At 39.5% G+C, this 19,470-nt stretch overlaps 1 protein-coding gene across 1 annotated transcript; it reads left to right on the forward strand.

Annotated features, from left to right (window-relative positions):
- Window positions 1–9,716: 9,716 nt before the first annotated feature.
- On the forward strand, window positions 9,717–19,157 carry pop4 (POP4 homolog, ribonuclease P/MRP subunit). Its single transcript, XM_074659328.1, has 7 exons — window positions 9,717–9,865; window positions 12,973–13,031; window positions 13,911–14,146; window positions 14,305–14,382; window positions 14,467–14,528; window positions 15,753–15,854; window positions 18,330–19,157. The coding sequence occupies exons 1-7, from the start codon at window positions 9,859–9,861 to the stop codon at window positions 18,464–18,466; spliced, it is 681 nt and encodes a 226-aa protein (XP_074515429.1). The 5' UTR covers window positions 9,717–9,858; the 3' UTR covers window positions 18,467–19,157.
- The last annotated feature ends 313 nt before the right edge of the window (window positions 19,158–19,470 follow it).

Below are 19,470 nucleotides of genomic sequence, written 5' to 3' on the forward strand. Positions count from 1 at the left end.
CCTCACATGTTAAATCCAGCGTGGTAAACACTACACATCCAGTAAAGGATGGAAACACTTTGGGTTTCACACATTGACAGGAAAAGCAGAGCTAGACATCACGGCTAAAGCTGCATGCTAACTCTGTCACGGACAGGAAACGTTATCGTATCGTGGTAACGTGCGGTCGAGCCGGCCGTCGCTCTCATCTCCGTGGTCAAATGGGCCGACGCTACAACTACAGAGCACCCAGATACTGACATTTATGTTAAATGCATTCAAACGGCCCCGATGGAGTTTACCATGGATGTATAAAGAGAACGGAGCTGACGGGAGAGCTAGAGACCACCTTGGAGAAGTTAGAGGAAGTATACACGTGTGACTACGTCCAGATTTAAAAATAAGGTGTTAACAAAGGGAACTGTATATACAAAATATATAAATTATATAGATTATATTCACCAGAATTATAAAACATTACATGTCCCTTGTAAATTAAATAGAAAATACCACTAATTTGTGAGGGAAATGTCTTTATTCTTTGATTTTTGGGTTGCTGGAAATTTTTTTATAAATAATGCCTGATAATGATCCTGATATATTTGACTTCAGGACATCTCTGACTACATACATGCTGAAAATCAAACATTTTAATGTATTCATTTAGATATTTTCCAAAGTAAAAGTCCCTAGAAGTGTGTGATTCAACTTTTTCTCATGGTCTAGTGTTAAAAAAAGTTGACAAAAATCTCAATAAATCATAATATCGAATCGCAATACATATCGAGTCGGCACCCAAGTATCGTGATAGTATCGAATCAGGAGATAGGTGAATCGTCCCAGCTCTACTAACGATACACTATAAACACAGGAATACTCATTCAGTGTCACTGCCATGAATATTTACACTCTCATCTCTCTGGGGATAAATATGGGGTGAAAAATATATGAAAATATTCACCACAGTTTGGGGGTCCAGGCTTAATGTATCGGTTAAACCACTAAAAATCAGGAGGTTTTATTCTTTGAAATATAGGTGTTTTATTGCAGTTGAATTAAACCATAAACCATAAAAATTCAAGTACATTGTCTCATCACACTGTGGTATGTGGGTTAGCAAAGAATGTATGTACAGTATGTTTATATACTGCTGCTGTAATATGAGAGTAGCCTTCATGTTTACAAAGAATTACAGCGGAAACCGCTTATAGTGATCACGTCCGTCTGGGTCAAATCGATCACTATAAGCGGATGATTATTATAACCAAATTATTTTTCTTTAATTCTCATGCAGATTATTTATTATATGAATATAAAGTAATGAAACAGACGGCTTCACTATTTACTGAATTTTATTGACCATTTCAAAAATACAGTACAGATGATTTAAACGCTTTCCTAATTTCTGTACTGTGTATAATTCAAATACGCTATAATACAGTACATAAAATATGTATAATTAGGCTGTAGTCTAAAACAGTATTGTGCTGTTTACAAATAGAGTAACGTCAGTAAGTCAGATAGGCTACTAAACCACAGCTCGATGGTGGTTTCAGTGCATTTAGAAATTTTGAACATCCCTAAAAATAAACTGTAGAATAAAACTGAATGGCATAAACTGAATCCAGCAGCCGTGCAAGGTTTTATTTATATAGCCTAATATTACAAATTTGCCTTAGGGAGCTTTCGCTCAATTTGGAAAAGGAAAAACTCGCCCCCCCCCCAAAAAAATTGTATTTGCGAAAAAATTTAAGAAACCTCAGGAAGAGCAACAAAGTAGTATCCCTCTCTCTCAGGACAGGCAGATGTGCAACAGATGTGGTGTGTACAGAATAGACCAGGGGTCAGCAACCTTTACTATCAAAAGAGACATTTTAGGCAACAAAAAAACAAAAATCTGTCTGGAGCCGCAAAACATTTGAAGGTAACAGTTTATAGTCTAAGTATATAGTATATAAGTCTGATGCAGTGAGGGCCAAAGAGCAAATGTACTACGGAGTATTAGGGCCACATTGAGGGAAAAATCAATCAGATCAGAGATCAATCAGAGATTTCCAGAAAAAAAGAAAATAACACGTAAAATTACTACTTTATATATATATATGACTTTATTCTCGTAATATAATGACTTTATTATCATAATATTATGACATTTTTCTCATAAACCTATGACTTTATTTTCATAATATTATGACTTTATTCTCGAAATCTCAGATTCATTTATTTTTCCTCAATGTGGCCCTAATCCTCTGGCGTACCGTCGTACCATAGACCTACAACAATGATAAATAAAAATAAAAATGTAAACAAAAAAAAACAGTTATTCATTTCCATATTTTAAAAATCCACAGGGAGCCACTGGAGAGGGGCTAAAGAGCTGCATGTGGCTCCGGAGCCGCAGGTTGCTAAGAGACCCCTGGAATAGACCAACATGGTAAAATTACAGTGTACAATGTAAACAGCTTGACTGTTTCTATTATCTATTCTGGGCCATTAAACAGTGTTTGATTTTAGTTATCTTCAACTTGTTCTATGAAGCAACATGATCAGGTCAGAGCAGGTGAACAGCAGCACGGTTCAGGTCCATAATAGGCTTAAAAAAAACAGACGTTGGCAGCAGATGCAGCGGTAGCACACCTGTTGCCTATTTATAACATCTAACAATAGCCAAACCACTTTCGCAAAAACATGTCAATGATCAATTTGGTTGTTATTGAATTACTCTACACGTGCTGTGCTCACTCATGTAGAGATTCGCTGCGGGACTTTTGTTCCTGCGCGTGTGGAATGTGAGCGAGTTTCTGTAGAGGATTGTTGTTGAGTGCGTTCCCACACTGCAAACCTCTACCGGGAACCAGGAAACACCTTTGACTGGAAAGCATTCAAGTAATCAAGGCTCGCCTGTACAGTATGTACTCTATGTTCTGATGGGTCTCTGCACTTTACTGTAGAGCAGTGAAACACAATCACCAGATACATGGCCCAGATTTATTCACATCCATGTCGAGTGCAGCATTTCATAAAGAAATGTTCAAAATGTTCCCGTCTCACAATGGTGTGGTTTACTTTTCTCCTGGATCCACACCAAGAACCAAATACTTTAAAACATTCTGCTAACTATTGGAACCAAAAACAAAAGCTCCTTTGTAGAAGTAAATGTCGTGTTTCATACCAAAGTGTTTTTGAATACATGCAACCTGTGTAATCTAGGTCGGAGAACATGCAGCCTCGTGCATCTGTTAACGTGACTGCTTTATAATCACACCTGAGACATCAGTATGTCAAAATGTCTGGAGTGACGTGCACGTGTGAGAGAGTTCAGATACTCTGGGGCTGTGGTCGAAAAGTCTTTATCTCAGTAGCAGGCATGATGAGAGCTGTTTGAATTCTCTAAATGTTAAGGAAAGGAGCTTCAATGCTTCCTTTATTATCTCCTTTAGCGTAGGATACACTGGAGCATCCTTTACCAAAGGAAAGGAGATAATGACGTCCCACAATCCCTTGCGGCTGCAACTTTTAACCCAACGCACCATTCTGCCGTTCATGAAAACAAACGATCTGCTTATCTTGCATAATATTTTCACAGTCATATACAAATTGGGATTCATCTTGATAAATATGAGTGGACAGTGACAACCATTTCGTTTAACTTTATTTGTATTTATTTATTTCGAACATGTAACAAATAAGTAAAAAACAAAACAATAGTAACAAAAAGGCTACGTCTTATTCTAACAGTAAACATTACGACGGAGTATTTGGGCCACATTGAGGGAAAATAATCAGAGATTTCAAGAATAAAATTATAATATTATGAGGAAAAAAGTCATAATTTAATGAGAATGATGTCATACTATTTCAAGGAAAAAAAGTCTTAATATTACGAGAATAAAGTCATAACTTTTACCGGGAAAAAAAGTAATTTCCTCCTCCACGAAAGAGTCAGTTTCCCCATCAGGTCCGTGTGGTTCCTCCTTCGGAATAAACGCAGTTTCTTGCACAATCTTTTCAAAGTCCTGATACTTATTATGATAATGTGGGGCTGATGTGCCAAAAGATGAAGTATTTGGTTATTGTGAAACCTAAACTAAAGTATAACTTCACAAGATGCTCCACGTTCCTCATTCTCACACAAACGGCACGCTGCTCTATTTCCCCTCTAAAATAGCACTTAAAATTACTACCTTATAATATTATGACTTTATTCTCATACCACGACTTTTTTCTCTTAAACTTATGACTTTATTCTCCTAATATTATGACTTTATTCTCAAAATCTCAGATTTCTGTATTTTTCCTCAATGTGGCCCTAATACTCTGTCGTAAAAAACATACAGCAAACTGTCAATAAACAAATAATGAACATAAGTAAATATTAACCTAAAAGGAGCAGGAAGAAGTAACTCAAACAATTAACTCAATATTTATCATATAAACTTTTGTGACTGGTAGCTTATATTCCTTTTGTTTATTTCAATACCAACCTTTGGTAATGAAGTCATATTTTCCAAGTAAATATGAACAAATGTTCTGTCTTTCTAGATTTTTCTGGTCTAGAAAGGACAAAGTGTGCCTTGGTATTTATATAAAAACAGTTCAAATGCAGTTTATTTGTAGGAAAAAAAAGGGAAAACTATTTTTATTGAAAGGTTTTGAGGGAGGTTTGAATGCAATTTTCTGATATTTGGGTTTGTATTTCAGTCTGTCTACTGTTATAACTGTGTATAAAAATATCTAGATTTTAAATAAATATTTTGCAAAAGACTTCATTTTGTGATTTTATTGGATTTTTTTTTATCAAGAAAAGCACTTCACTTGGGGGTATCACCTTCCTTTGTGTTTTAAATTAGCCAATTAGCTGTTATGTGCGGCCGTTCCCTCCGTCTCACCACATTACAAACTTCCTTAAGAAGGTAAATTCACAGTTTATAATTGGTGCCGCTGAACTGATGATCTTTATCTCACCTGGCCTCAAAGATTCTTATCTTGTCAGCAGAATTTGATTTGTGATATTTGTTGAAATTCTCTTTACATCCCGACAGCAATCAGTAAATCTAATTCTCTGACAAAAAACAAGAAAACAATCCATTATCTGTGGCTGTCGCTGGACTGTAATAAACCTAAGCTACCTGTCTGTCTACCTGTGTGCACTCATTGATACCGGAATCTTCCACAAGCTGTGAGTACTAACAACAGCCTTTGTTCATTGTTTATGTTCATAATGATCATTTTGAGGGAGTGGCTTTAGAGGAAGGCCTGAAGGAGTGTTAGGGACTTTACCTCTTGATTTAGGGACTTCTGGAGCTGTTGCTGCTGGGTACTTTCACTGGGAAAGAGTTGTCAACACTGGACTGGGTTTATAGGTTGCATAATTTTATAAATCGAACGCACTCTTGCTAGTTTCTTAAGATTACCAACCCTGCCTTTAAGAAAAAAATAATGCACCAGTTTTATCCGTTCAGTTTCTTCACACCACATGTACAGTGTTGTATGTCTACTGCAGTGATACTCAGCTTACGAATCGGGTGTCGGGTGACCTGCTGACCTTTTTCTAAGTCACAAGTTAAAATAAAGTGATTCACAATGGGGATTGTTTTGTACATTTAAAGTTGCAGTGGGTAGAGATGGAGCAAATATGATCACGGTCACTATATCCTGATAGTAGTGCATGAGACAGGTAATGGAGAAAAAGAAATCAAGTGCCTCTGTGTCCTCCGGTGCTCCTAAGGGCATCTGCCAGAAAAATTAATTAAGAATGTAAACATCGTTGTGACTACGTATGAGTTTAAGCAGCCAAGAATGAACAATCATCTACGAGAGCTGTGGTTTTGAGGTGCAGAGTTAGTGCAGGAGGTGCGTGGATGTCAGGTGGAAGAATGTGGAGAGGAACTGAAATGAGGAAACAAACTAAAGTGCTGTCGTAAAAGGTGCCTCCAAAAAGAAAAGTTGTTATGTCATCGTGTGATGACTGGTCAAAATGATTACATGTCTTTCACCATCAACCCTTTTTGTTTTCATTATGTAAAGCTTGTGTTTAAATGTTTGAACGGACTTGCTCCTCTGCCTTTCTGCAAATACATCGTGAGACTACAGAGCTGTAGCAGATCCACCAGAGCAGCTTCAAGTGGCAATTGTAAAGTTCAATTCTGCAAAACATCTTCTGCTCAGACAGCTTTTTCCGTGAAAGGAGCGAAGTCTTGGAACTCGCTATCTGATCACTTGAAATTTGCAGCAAACTTTACCACTTTTAAGAGAGCAATCAAATCCTGTTTAATTCAGCGACAAACCTGTACTCATGCCTAGTTTTTAAATGTAATGTTTTTAAATGTGTGCTTTATTGTATATATTTATTTTTTCTGTACCCATTTCTGTTTTAATTTCTTATTTTCACAAAAAGCCCTTCTAGGGACAGGTGTTGCAAATTAGCATCTGCCATAAGCACTATGATACTGGCATCAGATATGTTTTTAAGTTGTCTATGTACATTGTATTCGTCCCTATTAAATAAACCATGAGAGATGTATTATAAATTAAAATTCACCTTTGAGCTTTCATGTAAAGTCATATACAGTTAACAGAAAATGTGCCACAAAATGACAAAAACCCTGCAACAATAAAAGAACCTGCTGTAGCTCAGTGAAAGAACAACTAATTGTTCTTACTCGTCATAGATATTTATGGAATATACATGTATGTCTGACATATTTTTATAATTGAATGGATCATTTTTCATGTGATGCTCAAACGATGAAAACATTTTTAAAAGTTGTGAATAGTATGACAGTTTCATTGAGAGTCAACTCATCAGTTTTGATTGACAAGACATGTGCAAGTTGTTATTGCACTGACTCTTTGTGCCAAAACGGATGGAGCCAGGCTTCACAGTCACCTGTCAAACCTGTTGCATCGCTATATAAACAAGCACTGAAAATAATGGATCAAAAACAAATGAAATGGCACCACTGTTTAATTCTGAAAAAGTATAAGCTGCTCAGTTTTGATCAAGTTTTCTTTTATCAAATTGATTTTTAAATGACCCAGCTGTAATTTGTCCATATGTCACCAAAATGAATACCAATAGATAATAGCCACTAGGGGATCAACAAATGGTAACTGCAGAGTGACACAGCACAAAACAACCTTCAGGTCGGTCATCTTTTTCAGTGAAAGGAACACATTTCTGGAACGCCCCACCAACGGAAATAAAAATACAACCTGACCTGAAAACGTTTAATGAAAAGGTGAAACACTGGCTGAAACTAAACCAAACTGTGTTTATTGATTGGGAACATACAGTACATATGTAAATTGATTGTAATGTACAAAGTTGTACTATGTGATTTTATGTAAAATGTGATTCTGTATTTTTTTATTTTTTTATTATTATTTATTTTCTTCTTCTTAAAAGCCTAACCAGGGACAAGGTCTGCAAATCAGCTACGGCTAGAAGTCCTATATACGTTGCATCGGTTGCACTTTAAATAAGTGTAACAATGCCTACATGTATTGTCCCTGTCAAATAAACTAATAAATAAATAAATAAAAACACATGTAATTTGCTTGAATGAATGACAAATTCTAAACTGTTGTGAACAAAAAACTAATTGTTTAGAGATTTTACATTTTTGTTTTGAAAAAAAAAAAAAATCGTATTCAAGAAATGAGAAAAGCTGTAATTATAAAGTGCTTGTGATGCTGGTGATGCGTGGTGATGCGTGGTGATGCTGGTGATGCTTGTGATGCTGGTGATGCGTGGTGATGCGTGGTGATGCGTGGTGATGCTGGTGATGCGTGGTGATGCTGGTGATGCGTGGTGATGCGTGGTGATGCTGGTGATGCTGGTGATGCGTGGTGATGCGTGGTGATGCTTGTGATGCTGGTGATGCTGGTGATGCGTGGTGATGCTGGTGATGCTTGTGATGCTGGTGATGCTGGTGATGCGTGGTGATGCGTGGTGATGCTGGTGATGCTTGTGATGCTGGTGATGCGTGGTGATGCGTGGTGATGCGTGGTGATGCTGGTGATGCGTGGTGATGCGTGGTGATGCTGGTGATGCTTGTGATGCTGGTGATGCGTGGTGATGCGTGGTGATGCGTGGTGATGCTGGTGATGCGTGGTGATGCTGGTGATGCGTGGTGATGCGTGGTGATGCTGGTGATGCTGGTGATGCTGGTGATGCGTGGTGATGCGTGGTGATGCTTGTGATGCTGGTGATGCTGGTGATGCGTGGTGATGCTTGTGATGCGTGGTGATGCGTGGTGATGCTTGTGATGCTGGTGATGCGTGGTGATGCGTGGTGATGCTGGTGATGCTGGTGATGCGTGGTGATGCGTGGTGATGCTTGTGATGCTGGTGATGCGTGGTGATGCGTGGTGATGCTTGTGATGCTGGTGATGCTGGTGATGCGTGGTGATGCTTGTGATGCGTGGTGATGCATGGTGATGCTTGTGATGCTGGTGATGCGTGGTGATGCGTGGTGATGCTGGTGATGCTGGTGATGCGTGGTGATGCGTGGTGATGCTTGTGATGCTGGTGATGCGTGGTGATGCTGGTGATGCGTGGTGATGCGTGGTGATGCTGGTGATGCTTGTGATGCTGGTGATGCGTGGTGATGCGTGGTGATGCTGGTGATGCTGGTGATGCGTGGTGATGCGTGGTGATGCTTGTGATGCTGGTGATGCTGGTGATGCGTGGTGATGCTTGTGATGCTGGTGATGCGTGGTGATGCTTGTGATGCTGGTGATGCTGGTGATGCTTGTGATGCTGGTGATGCGTGGTGATGCGTGGTGATGCGTGGTGATGCTGGTGATGCGTGGTGATGCTGGTGATGCGTGGTGATGCTGGTGATGCTTGTGATGCTGGTGATGCTGGTGATGCGTGGTGATGCGGGGTGATGCGGGGTGATGCTGGTGATGCTTGTGATGCTGGTGATGCTGGTGATGCGTGGTGATGCTTGTGATGCTGGTGATGCGTGGTGATGCGTGGTGATGCTGGTGATGCGTGGTGATGCTGGTGATGCGTGGTGATGCTGGTGATGCTTGTGATGCTGGTGATGCGTGGTGATGCGGGGTGATGCTGGTGATGCTTGTGATGCTGGTGATGCTGGTGATGCGTGGTGATGCTGGTGATGCGTGGTGATGCGTGGTGATGCTGGTAATGCGTGGTGATGCGTGGTGATGCTGGTGATGCGTGGTGATGCGTGGTGATGCTGGTGATGCGTGGTGATGCTGGTGATGCTTGTGATGCTGGTGATGCGTGGTGATGCGTGGTGATGCTGGTGATGCGTGGTGATGCTTGTGATGCTGGTGATGCTTGTGATGCGTGGTGATGCTGGTGATGCGTGGTGATGCGTGGTGATGCTGGTGATGCTTGTGATGCTGGTGATGCGTGGTGATGCTGGTGATGCGTGGTGATGCGTGGTGATGCGTGGTGATGCTGGTGATGCTTGTGATGCGTGGTGATGCTGGTGATGCGTGGTGATGCTTGTGATGCTGGTGATGCTTGTGATGCGTGGTGATGCTGGTGATGCGTGGTGATGCGTGGTGATGCTGGTGATGCTTGTGATTCTGGTGATGCGTGGTGATGTGGTGATGCGTGGTGATGCTGGTGATGCTGGTGATGCGTGGTGATGCTGGTGATGCTTGTGATGCTGGTGATGCGTGGTGATGCGGGGTGTTGACGGTAGAGGGCGACGTTGAGCTTCACCCGGACTGTCAACCGGAAACTGTTCAGCAGCAGCAGAAGAAGAAGAAGAAGAAGGAAGTGAGGCGGGTGTTACTTTCAAAACAACACGTGTTGGTGTTGATCAGTGTTTCTGCTGTCAGAGCTGGTGTTGAATTTATAAACCGTTTTCTTCGGGAAAACAGCGAAAACGTGGAAATGGACGGTGAGTTTCATTGTCGAAGAGTAAAAGTAAAGTTTCAGTTTAAAGTAAACGTAGTTTATGAATGTTATACATCCATTAAACACCTCTTTATCAGTATAGTATCTGTGTAGAGCTGCTGGAGGAAGAAGAAGCAAAACAGTGCAACACATTCAGCACCAAATCTGTGTAACAAATAATATCAACCCAGAAAATAACTGTTGAGACATAATAGAGCATGTGGATGATCATCATTATACTTCTATCATAATGTGCTTAACCCTTATACACCTTTACAATTAACTCTAATGAAATAATTCATGTTTATTTATGATTAATGACTATAATAACTTAACCCTCAGTGCTGAGCTGCATCTCAAATTAACCTCCAGGTTCCCAGCTTTCAGATAATGTACACCACTTCTATGTGACATCTACTGTTGACCTGCTATCTCCCCTAAAGACCCCCTGGACCCCCTAAAAAGAGACTAAAACAGGTCTATTGTGGGTCTCAGAGGGTTAAATACCACAGAGACATCATTACTCTCATCAGTGCAGTGTTTTGTTGTTGTATGTGCTCATATGTATTGTTTTATTTTACCCCCAGTAACATTAGTAACCTCGTCATACAGGCTTTTGCTGAGTTCTGGCTCCAAATTACTAGAAAACTGATCCAGGCAGCTTTAATAAAAGAAGTCAAATGTTAATTGTAGCTTCTGTACAAGAACTTTGCCTAAATAAAACTTCAAATTGTATTTGAAATCAGAAACTGTCCAATCAAAGAGTAAGTAAACAAGATAATGACTCTGACCCTGACCAGATATTCAACGGCAGCTTTCAGTATGTGACAGATGTTGATACCAAAACGTGTTGAGACTCGACACCAATCTGAACCCACAGAAGAAGACAATGTTCTTCTTGGTCTGGAACGTGACATAGCTCATCAGCCGGTGTCTGATCTTCTGGGGAGAAGTAGGTTAAGCTTTTGTTGGCTGAGATTCGTTGTTGTTATCAGTGGAGCGTAAACTATCTTTATACTTTCTCAGTCTAACTGTACTGAACAGCGGTGCAGCCGGTCCAACAGGTCTGTCTACTCTACGATAAGAATCTCTTAGATCTCCTCTTTGACATTCACGCGGTCACTTCCCTGGCATCACATCTGCTGTTCATACTTTGGATTTGGTTCCCTTGAGGCGGTGCAGTCTCTGTATTAAGGTTACCACAGGACAACTGAGATCCTCATTCATCAAAGTCAGAGAGAAGTATCTGTACTTATCATTCAATGGCTTATTCACCTCTTTAACACCGAACCAGTCTATTTAACATTTTTCAATTGTGGAAGCGGCAACTGTCTTTGCCGTCTTATTTGCTGGGGGTGGCGTTGGTGACGGCCCGGGATCTGGGGTGCTTTTGCTTTGTTTTTTTCAAAATCTTGGGGGCAGTTTTTGCCCTTCCATTATGCTTTTTAGGAGCACTATGAGATTTCTTGGGCTGTTTTTTTGCCCTTTTCTCCCCCCTAATGTCCTACACTGACTGGTCTACAGAATACAATGGTAGACTGAGAAGTAGGACTGGGCGATATATCGATATTATATTGATATCGGGAAATTAGACTAGATACCGTCTTAGATTTTGGATATTGTAATATGGCATAAGTGTCGTCGTTTCCTGTTTTTTCTTTTTTTGTATATTATGTTTATTGAAAACTTTTGATGACAACATGTAAACCAAACAAAAATCAAAACCCATAACCCAACCTACAAATTCACACACCTGCACACATTTACACCCGGGGAGGAGTGGTACAAATAATTAAGAGAGAATGATCTAAAGTGTGCCAAGTACAAATTAGAATCATACATGTCATTACATACAGTATCATTCACATGTGATTGTTAAATGCAAGCCGTCCATAACGGGGAGTTTTCAACAACAGAACAGAGAAAAGGAAAAACAAAACAATCAATATATGAAAACAAATGCTGTCAAACTTCTGTTCCTGTTTTTAAACGCTTCATTACAGTAAAGTGATGTATTTTTCTGAACGTACCAGACTGTTCTAGCTGTTCTTATTGTTTGCCTTAACCTATTTAGTCATAATATCCACATTACTGATGATTATTTATCAAAAACGTCATTGTCGACGAGAGAAGTAAAGTTTCAGTTAAAAGTAGACCTAGTTTATGAATGTTTTTGACCCATAAACCTGTCTGATAACCAACTCTTTATCAGTATGATATCTGTGTAGGGCTGCTGGAGGAAGAAATAGAAAAACAGTACAACAAATGGTTAAATTTAGCACCAAATCTGTGAAACAAATAATATCAACCCCAAGAATGACTGTTGAGACATAATAGAGCATGTGGATGATCATCATTATACTTCTATCATCATGTTCTAAACCCTTATACACTTTTACAATTAATTCTAATGAAATAATTAATGTTTATTTATGATTAATGACTAGAACAACTTGACCCATCACATTAAATATTTTGTAAAAGCACAAATAGTCAACCCTACACTATCGATGTATTTGGTCAAAGGGAGAGAAGGGAGCTTTTACCACAGCGGTGTTTCAGTGGTGTGAGTAAAGTTGAAATCCAACAACAAGGTCAACAGATTAGATGACGGTCCAGCTACAGATTTTTCCCCCTTCGTAGTTTCTTTGGCTTCTTTATCCGGGTTCTCACGCACTCTCTGGGAAACCAGATGTTTTTTTCGTACAGCTTTCCAGTCCCCACAACAGCTGGCTCTGAACTTTAGTTCATGAAAGAAGTTGGATAGGACAGCAATGGGGACATTTTCTAGTATGATTATACTGACTTTAGAGCTCAATTAGTTAATCAACTCTGACTTCATGGTTAATTAGTTAATAGGAAAAAATAACAGATGGACTAATCGATCATGAAAATAATTGTTAGTTTCAGCCAAAATGTACGTTTTGTTTGGAGACAGCTTTAATATTGCTAGTAGTAATAAGATAGAAGTTGTTGTTGTTGTTGAAGTTGAGTCTCTGAGGCCGGCTCCTGGAGTCTACGTTGGCCCAACAACCACTCCTGCATTCTGGTCCAGCTTCTCAGTGAGTTGATCCGGTTGTGTGTAACGCCAGTTTTGTTTGTCCCGTTCAGCGGAAGCACTTCTTCGAGCCCCGATTCCTCCGGATCTGGTGAAGCTTCTTGGTGTCAAGGTAAGCAGATACCTCTGAGTTCAGTTTCCAGTCATGTTGTGCAACTTTCCTGCAGAAAAGAGAGTGACACGAGATCTAGTGATGAAACAATTTGTTGATAAATCGATTAGTCAAGAGTAAGTTAATCTGCAACTCTTTTGAGGATTCCTTGATTGAGTAAATGATTATAGTGATGATAGTAAAATAAATATCTTTGGTTTTGGACTGTTGGTCGGCCACAACAAGCCATTTTAAACTACAAATTCATAACAAGAATTTTCACTATTTTCTGACATTTTATATTTGTCTATATACAATCATATGTGAAAATATATTTGACCCTTATTTTTCAAAATGTATGTTTAAAATATATTTTTTAGGGCTGTCAAAGTTAACGAAATAATGCTAGCTGTTGTTGCCTGTTGGGCTGCAGTTTGTCATGTTGTGATTTGAGCATGTTGTTTTATGCTAAATGCAGTACCTGTGAGGGTTTCTGGACAATATCTGTCATTGTTTTGTGTTGTTAATTGATTTCCAATAAGAATCATATACATACATTTGCATAAAGCAGCATATTTGCCCACTCCCATGTTGATAAGAGTATTAAATAATTGATAAATCTCCTTTTAAAGTACATTTTGAACTGAAAAAAAGTGTGACTAATTTGCCATTAAATATTTTAATCAATTGACAGCCCTAATTTTTTTGCATTTGTTTTGATCTGTAGTTAACATTTGTATTTATTTGTTAGTTTATTTAACTGGGATAATACAGATAACCATTGTTAGACTGGTTAAACAGTTTATTTCAAAAGCTTGACCAAACTGTACAGACTGGACTAAAGTAAATCTACGTTTCACATCTCTGTAAATGTCTTTGGCGTCGTTGTCTCATTTCCAGTCTCAGACCCAACGTAAAGCAGAGGCCTTCACCCAGGCGTTCCTGAAGAACAGCATTCAGCAGCAAGCGCGTGACGAAGAAGGTCTGAAGAACATATTGAGTTACAAGGCTCTGATTCTGGGCTACGCCAGGCCCAAGAAGGACAAGTCCAAGAGGACCAGCAAGAAAGCCAAAGGACTGAACGCTCGGCAGAAGAGGGCGATGAAGGTCTTCCAGATCAAGCCTGAGCACCAGAGGTTGGTGAGGGAGGAATCTGAAGGATGGGACTGTCATTGAAATGTATTTGGAACATTTATGGTCATCATGACTGCATCCAAGTATTCTTGTGATACATTTCCCATTTAGCCAGATGTTTTCCTCCCCAGCATCACCGTGTTTATCATCATCACTGTAGGTACGAGCTGTTCCTGCCTCTGCATGAACTCTGGAGACAGTACGTTATTGACCTGTGCGGCGGACTGAAGCCAACGAGGTAAATCAGTTTGGAACTCCACAGATGTGAACCCCTGACGTTCCTCATTAACTGCTTTACAAGTCTTTTGTTTTGTTTTTACAGTAATCCACAGTTTGTGCAACAGAAGCTTCTGAAGGCAGACTTCCATGGTGCCATCATCTCAGGTAGATTTTTAGTTTTCTCAAAAATTAACACCACGATGACTTTAATCAGTATCATTGTCAATATTGCAATACCGCACTATTGAGAAGCCAACCGCAGGGGATGGAAAGTAACCGCCACAACCGCTATGTTCACATTTTTTCTTTTTTGACTTCTATTTACACTATGTTACAAACACCAGCAGCGTGACGAGGAGCTGAGCGTCTATTCTGCACACGTTTGGTGTTTTTTTTCTGGTCGGCGAGAGTTGAAAAACATTCAACTTTTGATAAAACGCTGCGCTCAGCGCCGTCCAATCACGATGGAGATGGGGCGGGACAAATACCACAACGACCAACCGTCACAGTCCTCATGTGGGCTACAAGTATTGAACAACAACAATGGAGGATAAATTATTACACACAGACCCGCGGGTCCGTCCTCTCTCCCTATACGTGCTTCAGCCGTCCTTTCATCCAGAGCAAGTCCTCTACCGTCTGCCGACATTTTTACTTCTGCGGATATTCCATATCATAGCAACCGGACGCAACCAAAGTGTCCCAGCTGAAAAAAACGCTTCGCCTCATTGCACTTCTTTGTTCTGCAGTTAACAATAAACAACTATTTAATTAAAAAATAATGTTTTTAAACTGTCATCATTGTTATTTAAAAAGCAACAATATACCTAATAATAATAATAATAATAATAATGCTTATTTATTTAGCACAAAAATCAGGATAAATTAAGTAATTTGCAAAAAAACAACAACAAAAAAAACTGCAATGTCATCGCATATCCTGCTACTGAGCCAGTCATTGTTACCGCAAGGGAAATCCTTTCACCGTGACTGCCCTGTCGCTGTCCAGTGTTTGGAAGACTATGGTCATTTCAGTCGATATGAGTGCTGTGTTGAACGTCTGTATGAAGGAGAGAACTATCAACCCTCCATCTCACAGCCTGGTTGAGATACGGCAAGATTGTGACCTCTAGTACAGCGTGAATGTGTTATGTGACCTGATCTTATCATATTGATCGATGTCAGCTGCGCTTTTATCGTGAAACCATACGAGTACGTGTTGTCTACCTGATGATCAGTTTACCTTTTTTTTAACGACATTGATGTGAGCTGATTGTGGGTCAACTCCTGATCACTGCTTAACACCTTAAATCATCTGGATGCATTTCTCTGAGCACGGACTCAGCTGTGACAGCGTTGTACTAATAGTTTGTTTCTTTTCTCTCACAGTGGTCCGGTCTAAATGCCCGTCATATGTGGGGACTACAGGGATTCTAGTCCAAGAGTTCAAACATGTCTTCAAAATCATCACCAAAGAAGACAAACTGAAAGGTTAGACAGCTGGACGCGTGTGTGTGTGTGTGTATGTGTATGTATGTGTGTGTGTGAGAGACACAGTACATTTAATAACACGAGACAAGTTTACCGCTAATTTCTTCTCTGCTCCGATCGCCAACACTCGTCACTCGGAACCCCTACCTCCTTCTGGCCCAACATCCTAGAAAGAGACTCAAAAAACATATAACTGCACCTTTTATTTCCGTTTACAATCATTTGCATAATGTGTGTGGGGATAAAAGATGAAATTTAAAACCTATTGTTGCTGCGCCAAAAAAGCAGTGGAAACAAAAACAGTGGAATTTTCCGTTGTCATTGCCGGAAAAGCACAGGTGTAACCTGATAGCATCAAAAACAACCGCATTCCGTTCAGGTGAGCTCGGTCCTGGCTTCAGGTTATTGTGTGGGCTGGCTCACTGGTTTGAAACTTGTTGGAACTGAGCCATCGTCAGCAAAATGTGTTTTTTCTGCCAGGTCACGTCTACAATCTGTCAATCTGTCTGCCGTGGAAAGATTCTATTCATTACATTGATTGATCATTGATAACACGTATTTAACGTACCGTAATACAGTATGATTCAATATATATAATGATTTCAGCAATATCGGCACCAGTGTACTGCAAGCCCGGCGGCTCGTCGGGCCTAAGTCGACCCACCGCCAGGCCTGAGCATCGGGGGAATTATGCATTTTGAATATGTTTTTTTAAAACTAAAATGTGTTATACAAGTAGTAAACTCCTTTAAAGCTGGAGTAGGGCAGGTTTAACGGTCACTATATCCTGACAGTAGTGCATGAGACAGGTAATCTGAAAAAGATCACGTGCCTCGGTGTCCTCCGGTGTCCTCCGGTGTCCTCCGGTGCTCCTAATGGCATCTGCAGTAGTTCACAGACAAGAGGAAAACAACCAATCAGAGCCAAGCTGGAGCCTTGCCATCTCTGAGCACATATTTAGCAACAACAGTAGGACTTTTTTTACAAATATTCTTTATAGCTGAGATCCAGGTTGCTCGACAGTACCTGTGAGGGTTCCTGGACAATATCTGTCATTGTTTTGTGTTGTTAATTGATTTCCAATAATAAATATATACATACATTTGCATAAAGCAGCATGTTTGCCCACTCCCATGTTGATAAGAGTATTAAATACTTGACAGATCTCCCTTTAAGGTACATTTTGAACAGATAAAAAATCTGCAATTAATTTGCGATTAATCGATATTATCTATTTTAATTGACAGCCTTACTATTAACCTAAATATTGACTAAATGTATATCTAACACATTGAATTAACCGCTGTAGACTACTTAATCTGACACACTTTATTTTTCACGAGTTACTTGATCCAAATACTGGATGTCCTGGTTCAAAACCATTAAGTTGGTAAGATTCAATTATTATCATTATTAGGCTATTTGATATGAATGAAAGTGTAACTGGAGAAATGGCCTCCTGTAATTGATGTGAGGTGATCAATTAGAGAGAGCACTTTAACCAGACAACAGACACATTTAATCTGGAGGTTAAACTGTTGCTTGAGTACAAAACAGCAGTAAACCAGTACGAGTCTTAAGCTCTCTGTGGTCTATTGGTCTTATTCCAACACAGTCTCATGTGAAATAGTCAAGAAATGTATTCTATTTGATTTGACAGTCAGCTACATTTCACTCACAACTGAAAACAGCAGCATGTTAGACTGTTATTATTAACTCTGAATGAATCACATTACATTTACATTATGGGGCAAGCTACTCCTCCCAAAACACATGTAGGCCTAGAACTCTTTTTCAATTTGGAGCCAATAAACACATCTGTTTTAAAAAATATATATTTTCTTTCTTAAGATATGTCCCCTTTCTACGACGGAGTATTAAGGCCACATTGAGGGGGGAAAAAATCGGAGACTTTGAGAATAAAGTCGTAATATTACAAGAATAAAGTCCTAACTTTACAAGAAAAAAAAAGTAATTTCCTCCTCCACAAAAGAAGCAGTTTCCCCATCAGGTCAGTGAGGTTCTTTCTTCAGAATAAACGCAGTTTGTTGCACAATCTTTTCAAGGTCCTGATACTTGCCAAAAGATGAAGTATTTCGTTATCTGTGAAGCCGATACTGAAGTATAACTTCACAAGATGCTCCACGTTCCTCATCTTCACACAGGTGAACACACTGCTCTATTTCCCCTCTAAAATAACACCTAAAATTACTACTTTATAATACTATGACTTTATTCTCATAATACAACTTTTTTCCTCTTAATCTTATGACTTTATTATCGAAATCCCTTAATAATACAGTGATATAATACCGTCACCACAAAAACCAAAATAAATACCGTGATATACATTTTGGGTCATATCGCCCACCCCTACTTGGACAGTGTCTGTCTGAGCACTGGTTTGATGTCCGTGTTAATGATTCATGATTAATGTTTGTTTGTTTCCCTCCCCCTCCACTCGTTGTGTGACAGTGATCCCTAAAAGAAACAGCGTGTTTGCAGTGGAGATCAACGGCTTCGTCTCCCACATCTACGGCAGCAAGTTTGAGCAGCGAGCCAGCGAACGCTCCGCCAAGAAGTTTAAAGTGAAAGGAACCATCGACTTGTGACGTGTCTACTACAGGAGGCGGTGACGCACTTCTACGCCCTCTATCGGCAGTCGGAAGGAACTTTAATAGCAGTGGTCGGTGTGTAGCGGATGCATTGTGGACATTTACTGTATATGAGACTGAAAAACAACATCTGGAAAGTTATATTTCTGTTTTTGGTTCCGTTTACACCTCGCTGAATATGGATTTTACACACTCAGGATTAGTTTACTTGTTATGGGGAGTTCTAAACAGCCAGCGATAATAACGCGTTAACGCAAATTTTCTGTTAACGCCACTAATTTATTTAACCCATTTACACAACTTGCAATTTTTGGGTTGTAGCTCAGTTTTAAAGCTGGAGTGAAGCTTTTCGTGAAGGAGGCTAAATATCGCTCCAAACTTACGCTAAATTTTAGCGAGGAAAAACTGGCATGGTCATTTTCAAAGGGGTCCCTTGACCTCTGACCTCCAGATATGTGAATGTAAATGGGTTCTATGGGTACCCACGAGTCTCCCCTTTACAGACATGCCCACTTTATGATAATCACATGCAGATTTGGGGAAAGTCATAGTCAAGTCAGCACACTGACACACTGACAGCTGTTGTTGCCCGTTGGGGTTGAGATTGCCATGTTATGAGCATATTTTTTTGACAATATTTGTCATTGTTTTGTGTTAATTGATTTCCAATAATAAATATATACATACATTTGCATAAAGCAGCATGTTTGCCCACTCCCATGTTGATAAGAGTATTAAATACTTGACAGATCTCCCTTTAAGGTACATTTTGAACAGAAAAAAATGTGTGATAAATTTGCGATTAATCGATATTATCTATTTTAATTGACAGCCTTACTATTAACCTAAATATTCACTAAATGTATATCTTACACATTGAATTAACCGCTGTAGACTACTTGATCTGACACACTTTATTTTTCACGAGTTACTTGATGTCCTGGTTCAAAACCATTAAGTTGGTAAGATTCAATTATTATTATTATTATTAGGCTATGTGA

This window comes from Sebastes fasciatus, chromosome 2, assembly GCF_043250625.1.
Source record: "Sebastes fasciatus isolate fSebFas1 chromosome 2, fSebFas1.pri, whole genome shotgun sequence".
NCBI lineage: Eukaryota > Metazoa > Chordata > Actinopteri > Perciformes > Sebastidae > Sebastes > Sebastes fasciatus.

Coding starts and splice junctions, on each gene's coding strand:
- pop4 (XM_074659328.1), top strand. Junction 14,529..15,752: donor CCATGGTGCCATCATCTCAG/GTAGATTTTTAG, acceptor TTTCTCTCACAG/TGGTCCGGTCTAAATGCCCG. Junction 15,855..18,329: donor CAAAGAAGACAAACTGAAAG/GTTAGACAGCTG, acceptor GTTGTGTGACAG/TGATCCCTAAAAGAAACAGC.